Source organism: Trematomus bernacchii, unplaced genomic scaffold (genome assembly GCF_902827165.1).
Source record: "Trematomus bernacchii unplaced genomic scaffold, fTreBer1.1, whole genome shotgun sequence".
Lineage (NCBI taxonomy): Eukaryota > Metazoa > Chordata > Actinopteri > Perciformes > Nototheniidae > Trematomus > Trematomus bernacchii.
In genome coordinates this window covers 318791-325246 of record NW_022987588.1, presented here as the reverse complement: position 1 = coordinate 325246, position 6456 = coordinate 318791, and the positions used below count along the sequence as shown (strand labels likewise).

At 40.3% G+C, this 6456-nt stretch overlaps 1 protein-coding gene across 2 annotated transcripts; it reads right to left on the bottom strand.

The window, feature by feature from the left end:
• Positions 1-121: 121 nt before the first annotated feature.
• Positions 122-6218, bottom strand: acp6 (acid phosphatase 6, lysophosphatidic). Of its 2 annotated transcripts, none has more exons than XM_034128988.1 (11): positions 5648-5997; positions 4631-4850; positions 4391-4519; positions 3277-3404; positions 3073-3152; positions 2896-2983; positions 2588-2720; positions 1751-1851; positions 1499-1591; positions 1254-1419; positions 122-1166 (listed from the first exon to the last, which is right to left on the bottom strand). In XM_034128988.1, the coding sequence occupies exons 2-11, from the start codon at positions 4841-4843 to the stop codon at positions 1032-1034; spliced, it is 1266 nt and encodes a 421-aa protein (XP_033984879.1). In that variant the 5' UTR covers positions 4844-4850; positions 5648-5997; the 3' UTR covers positions 122-1031. The 2 variants fall into 2 exon arrangements, with proteins under 2 accessions (XP_033984879.1, XP_033984878.1); XM_034128987.1 differs by lacking the exon at positions 5648-5997 and adding an exon at positions 6063-6218 and having other exon boundaries at positions 124-1166.
• Between the last annotated feature and the right edge of the window lie 238 nt (positions 6219-6456).

Here is a 6456-nt window from a genome sequence, read left to right as displayed (position 1 = left end):
CTTGATCAGAGCGGCTCCCCTCTCCTGCAGGGGGGCGTGGTCAGCTGCAGCTCACAGAATCAGCCCCGTGCAAAAACAGTGCTGGAGAACAGCAAATAGAGCGAAATGAGGTATGGCTAAAATGCATGATCTGTTTGGTATTTTGAAAACAGAAACATAAATATACCTTATATAGGTATGGCCCTACAATATATCATTTAAATATAGCATGATAGGTCCACTTTAAACGCAACCAAATTGGCAGAATTAGATACTGCTATTGGTGCAACCTTGGTTAACCTTTAAGGTAATACTCTTATTTGAGTGCAAGAGTAAACTGTAGCAACGGTTTGAACTTCTAAGGCTGATACTTATCTGTATGTTTCCCTTTTCAACAAATCTGCAACTAACTAAACAATATATCCTACTGTGTAAGCAACCCTGATATAGTTTATTCCTCTATACGATATAATTCCCATGTTGTCTAAAAACTATTTTACACGTACAGGAGTGTTACCTTGTGTACTTACAGTAAATACTCCCTAGAATAGCACATTTCCATTAATCCACAGCTGAAATGGTCCATAACAAATGCGCAATTTCTCCTGGTTTAGTGTTCTGCTGATCTAGCAAATACTTTTGAGAAATGAATGTTTTTGTCATCTCCCTTTAAAGATTGATGACGGTACAGTGAGTAGGGCTTACTTTGGTAAACATATTTAAAATAGTGTGCCTTTATTCTCAAACCAATCAGATTAAGTGAATGCAAATTTGAACTGAACAAAAAATGGTTTAACACTTACAATTGTCAATATCCCATAACCATTTAATTAATCTACCTATTGAACACTTTACTGCCATGGTAACAAAAGAGGAGAGTAATACTTTTTAGTGTTATGTAAACTGTTAAAATGTAAAAGGAATTGTACACCCAAGAAAGTTTTCCATGGTGGCAGGAGTGAGAATGGAGGATTTAAATGAAGAAAATCATGATGTGTGTTACCTGTTTGAGTGTAATATTGTGAGTAGCACAGTGTTAGTTGGTTGAAGGTTTATGGTTTGGTTGAGTCCTCTTTGCTATTACAAAGTGATTGGTAGAGGTCAGAGCTCAGAGAGTATGATGAGAGGACCTGTTTAAACTCATCCAGTGGGCAGTACACTCCACTACAGCCTGGTATTAGTTGATCCTGCAGAAAGATAAGCAATTTAGAGTTAACGATAGGAAGAAATGCAACAGCTTATCAAATAAACGTAGACACATTCTCCACCCCTACCTGGTCTATGTAAGAAACTTTAACAAAGGGCTTGTTGGTCTGCCGGTGTTGGTGCAGCTCCACAGTGATGTCAGCGGCGTATGGTGGCCACTTCATGTCAAAGATTCCCAGAGCCATCAAACAGGGAATCAAAGTGGTGTCATGGGCAGAGTACAAAAACAGCTTCCTGTTTGAGAGGAGGAATTTAAAGTGGGTCATTTGAAGAACAAACACAAAGAAGTATGGGAAACAAAACGGTGTCTAACCTTTTTGGCTCGGACGAGGTGCCCTGTAGTTTCCCCTCAATGTTGGCTAACATTTTATGCATGAGGGGTCCCACACACAGCTGCAAGTTCTCCCTGCAAAAAAACAGCCAAAGATATAAAGGGGAACTCAAAACAAATGGTTTTCCAGGACTGTGGCCTTCTTTGACAGAGCTTGAAAATAGGTGCATCCCCTGAAACTGTGTGGAGGCCCTTTCCCTTTGAAAGCCTCCATTCTAAATCATAATGGTGTACCTCTTGCTGGGTTCATACACATGGCAGATCATTTCCACAGCTCTCTGCTCCACTTTGGTTCTCCAGGTGTCCAGCACTGATGGGCAGGGCAGCCCGTGCACCTGTTAATGTGCAGAGACAGGACACAGTCAGTTATTAGCGATTGCTGTGAGCAACACAAACTACAGAAAGGGAACTTTCAACATGTCTATTGATGGGGACTTGCAGTAATGTTTAAGCTGCGACAGTAAAATCCCCCAGAAGCTTTGTTTTCTGTTTAAGTAGAGTATAGATTGACTGTAAAATGTGCTGCTTTAGTTACGGCTGATAGTTTGAATGAGTTGTAACTGATATTAAGTGGATTTGAACATAAAATAAGACAAAATGTTAGTTAGGGCTTCAGTGTTTTGCTTTGGCTGTTGAGGGGGAAAATTGATCAGTAAATTCATAAAAAAGGAATAAAGTGAAGCCACCCACGCGTTCATTTTCATCTAGAGAAGCTCATTTGAAAAAAAAAATGCCCCTCTGACGTCCGATATGGAAAATGGAAAGAGAAATGTAGTCCATCACCCGTTAATTAATTTTGAAGACATTTTAAGAATTCATTTTCTCCTTATGATATCTTCATTAGTAAATACCACAACTGCTCAAACTCAAATCATGCTGAATCTGGTATCTTAGCTTGTTAAAATGTCTTGACCCAGATGAACGCTGTTGTTGAGATACGCTTTGCATAACTAGCATCATGCTGGGTTGCCACCTCCATCCAGGCCATGTCTTCATAATAATCATATGTATTCGGATAGCTTGTGGTGAGACCTAATAAAAGTCATGCGAATCAGGATGCAGCGGTGTCACCTCTCTGGCAACCATGTCGTCCCTAATGAGGATGAAGTCGATGTGCTGGTGAGCGGCGATGCCCAGCGCGCTCTGGATGCTCTGCAGGTCGGCTGCGATGTCTGGCAGAGTGGATGACTCTGCCCAGCGGTGGCTGCACAGAACACACAGTGTCAGCCACAAAACACAGACACACCATGACAACCTGTCACAGGCATCTCCACTCGCCTAATAATTTTGCACAACACATTTATCTCGCTAGAGTCCAGTTTTGGGACAGCGAGTGCAAAGGATGGTCGATGCCTGGAATAAAGATGTAGTCTACAAACCTGGCGAGGATTTTCAGCAGCTTGCATCCGTGGTAGTTAGGATACAAGATTTCAGATTCTGACGCCGTTGTGAATATAGGCACAATTTCTTTAAGTAGAAGACAACAATTCACAAACACATTAGATAAGTAGCAGAATAGAAAAATGACATAATGCTCATATGGATTTTTACCCTACCTTTTTCTTTTTGCTGGAACAGCCCTGCTACCAGGCACTTGGCAGATTCAATGGTCCTCACAATATTAGTAGAGCGTACACTAAAAATGGAAAAAACAGGTCATGGACGGCAGCCATTTAGACGGATATCCTTTTAAACTGCACTCCATAGTGTACAGAAAAGTGTTTATATCCTTGCTATCCTTCATGATTTGGAACACTTACTAGACCTCAGCTGGGTTAAAGGTGGAGCTGAGGAAGGAGCTCTCTACGTATCTCGTCCTCAGCCTCTTGCCCAGCTCGTACAGCTGCTGCATGCCCACGGTGGTCAGCTGACCGGGGAACGAGCCACCCTGCCAAGAGCGACAAACACGACCAGGTTTAACTCACAGATGTGGCCTAACAAACACACACCTGCGATCGCATCCAGGAATTCAGAGAGAATGTGGTACAAGGATGGCCCGAGTCCATATTGTGGGATTTAGTTTTCTAAGCTAAATCCAGTGCAGTAAACCTCTTTAGCAAAGGAGCTAACTCAGCACAGGAAACGATCATTTATATGGACACAGTGGCTGGCACACACATCTCACTAGGAGGCTCTACACAGTCCAGCAGCGTAACAGAGAGGAGTTTAATGAATGAACTCGCTTTAATGTCATCTGTGCAGCTTGGTAATGAATCCTAGTGGCCACTAGATGGAGAAAGAATACTGAATCCACAAGTTTCTTCACATCTAAGGGAAGAACATTGAAATACACAGAGTATAAAAAGGATTTAATACACAATCACTTGTCAGTACCTGATTATACAGAGCCACATAAAAACAATAGGCATTCACCAAAGCAGACACTAAATTGTGTTGCAGACAAAGCTCAGACGTAGCTCTTTGTCTCAGTAAGTGTTTAAGAAAACTTATTTGAACACGGTTAAAGCCTTGGAACAGGTACACCTAAACTAAATGACACTTTTCTAGCTATTACAGGTCTAAATGTCTGCTGTGAAAATGTGTTGGGCTATTATCCTCACATAGGTACAAGCTAAATTGCTGCACCTGAACTTGTTCCTTAGCATTCCTCCACAGGGAGCACTTAAATCCTAAGAACTGTTACAGGATGTGTATTTTGTAAATTGTGTAACTTTTTATTTTTATTATATCATAACTTTTTATTTTTTTACTTTAATACTTTTTAAAGCATGTAACATATGTAACATTAAGCTCTCTGTGACTCTTTTTCTGCTGTAACAACGTACATTTCCCCTCTGTGGGACTGTTACGACCCTGGGGAATAACAGATAATATATAATAAATAATAAAGCTATTCTGATTCTGATTACTCACGTTCAGGATGTTTTTCCGATAGCTATCTTCTACAGGAGCCGGGGGCCTGGGGCCACCGTCAAGATCCGTCACCTCATAGTTGATCTGGGTGTGTGCTGGAGGCTCCAAGAGCGTTGGCACCCATTGGGCCTTAGGCAAGACAATTGTGTCCAGAGAAATAATTAGTATAATATATTAAGATTTGATGTGACATTACATCTTTTTTTGTAGCCACGAGTGCTAAATAATTAAGAGATTTACCTCCATCACATCAGGAATTGACTTGAGCGGCGTTCGAGCACCATGTCGGAACAGGACTTGGACCAGCTTTAGTTCGTATGAAGAACTGGGATTCGTTTCACCAGAGGGGGAACTGGCCTGGTCCGAGTCAGGATTTTTCTGTGACCACAGCATGGAACCAAACGCCATCGACACCGAACCAAAAACACCTGCTTTGGTCCAAAGATTCCTCATGGCTGCGCTGTGAACAAAACAGACACTTTGTTCAATGTCTGAATTAACCACACATGCATTTTCAACAATGTTATCACCTTCAAATACAATTCTATGCACATCGTGTACTGTCATATCCACCCAGCTCATAAAGCAACTTCTTCTGTTAATCAATGTCTGAATTAACCACACATGCATTTTCAACAATGTTATCACCTTCAAATACAATTCTATGCACATCGTGTAATGTCATATCCACCCAGCTCATAAAGCAACTTATTCTGTTAATCATTGCATATGTATTCCTGCTACCATTGCAATTATTGTCTTACTGAAAATATATTAAAATGTTTTGTACTGTACTGTACTGTCTCTTTATAACTGCACATAGTTCAATGTTCATGTTTACCCCGATTAGATTTGGCGTCCTTTTTATTATCCATTAGAGCAACTAAAACTGGAATGAAATAACTTGGCTGTTTTATAAACCAAGTGTATTTGTTTCATACACATATACTTCTCTTATAAAGAGGGTTCTGATTTCTCAGTCTGGGTAATGTAACAGGAAAGGCTTGCAAAAAACAGCTCAAGTTTCTTCTGTACATTGTGCTAAGATTGCAACACGTGGCTACAAATACAGATTAAGCTGCCCATTAATTTTTTCAATTCAAGTTTATTTATATAGCCCAAAATCACAAATCCTATTTGTCTCAGAGGGCTTCACAAGTCATTACTTTCTCAATTGGTATAGATTGTAAGCACATTCTCCACACAATTTCAGAAATGTAGTAATACATTTTTAAAAAGCAGATAAAAGCAACCAACCTTCAAATCTGAGAGGCTGGAACCACAGGGGTATTTTGACTGAAACGATTATGTTTAGACGAGTAATCGTTGTTAAACGGATTAAACCAACTCTTCTAATGACTGTGATGAGGTTGATGCAGCACCACTACAAACATTATGTATATATTACGTTGAAATTATCCAGTTAATGCCATTACAATACTAAATCCTGTAGGCTCAGTACTGGTATCCTGAGCTAGCCAACACAAATGGATGAACTTGTGTCTTCGTGATGAAGCACGGTAAGAAAAAACCGGCTAACGTTAACTCTTTCAACACGAGCTAGTTACATATCGTGATAACAGGAAGTTTGACCTCCATCTCAACAGTCATCCTAGCTAGCTCATAACCGTTGCAATAAAGCTAACTTTCTTTAAGCTAACTAGCTACTTACTTTCTGAGGCGAGGTTCTGCTGCTTTATCTCGATAGAAACAGTGTTCAGTAAATTATATATTCACTTGTCATTCGGCAGGTCTTCCCCCAGTTTCAAACCAAAGGACATGTCGGGAACTGTAGGGGAGCCAATGCCATTGTACAATGAAAGTAAAGGTAAGAGCTGCGAAGACAGAACTACATTTCCCGACATACACCTCTCACTCTGACCCTTTACAGTGGAGGAATGCATCAAAGCGCGCTAACGCCCCCTACAGGCCCTCTATGTGTCAGCACTTCACAAGTGCTGCATTCAAGATCTTTTAAAAGTATTAGCATAAAATATATTTAATGTACCAAAATTGACTTGTATATATATTTAACAATCCCATAACTATACATACCTATATATGTA

Bases quoted from the DNA above. Each gene is read 5' to 3' on its own strand.
- acp6 (XM_034128987.1), bottom strand. From the start codon at position 4,843: ATGAGGAATCTTTGGACCAAAGCAGGTGTTTTTGGTTCGGTGTCGATG. The intron at 3,405-4,390 runs GTGAGTAATCAG...CGCTCTTGGCAG, and splicing joins ATCGGAAAAACATCCTGAAC to GGTGGCTCGTTCCCCGGTCA. The intron at 1,592-1,750 runs GTACACCATTAT...GTTTTTTTGCAG, and splicing joins GTGTATGAACCCAGCAAGAG to GGAGAACTTGCAGCTGTGTG.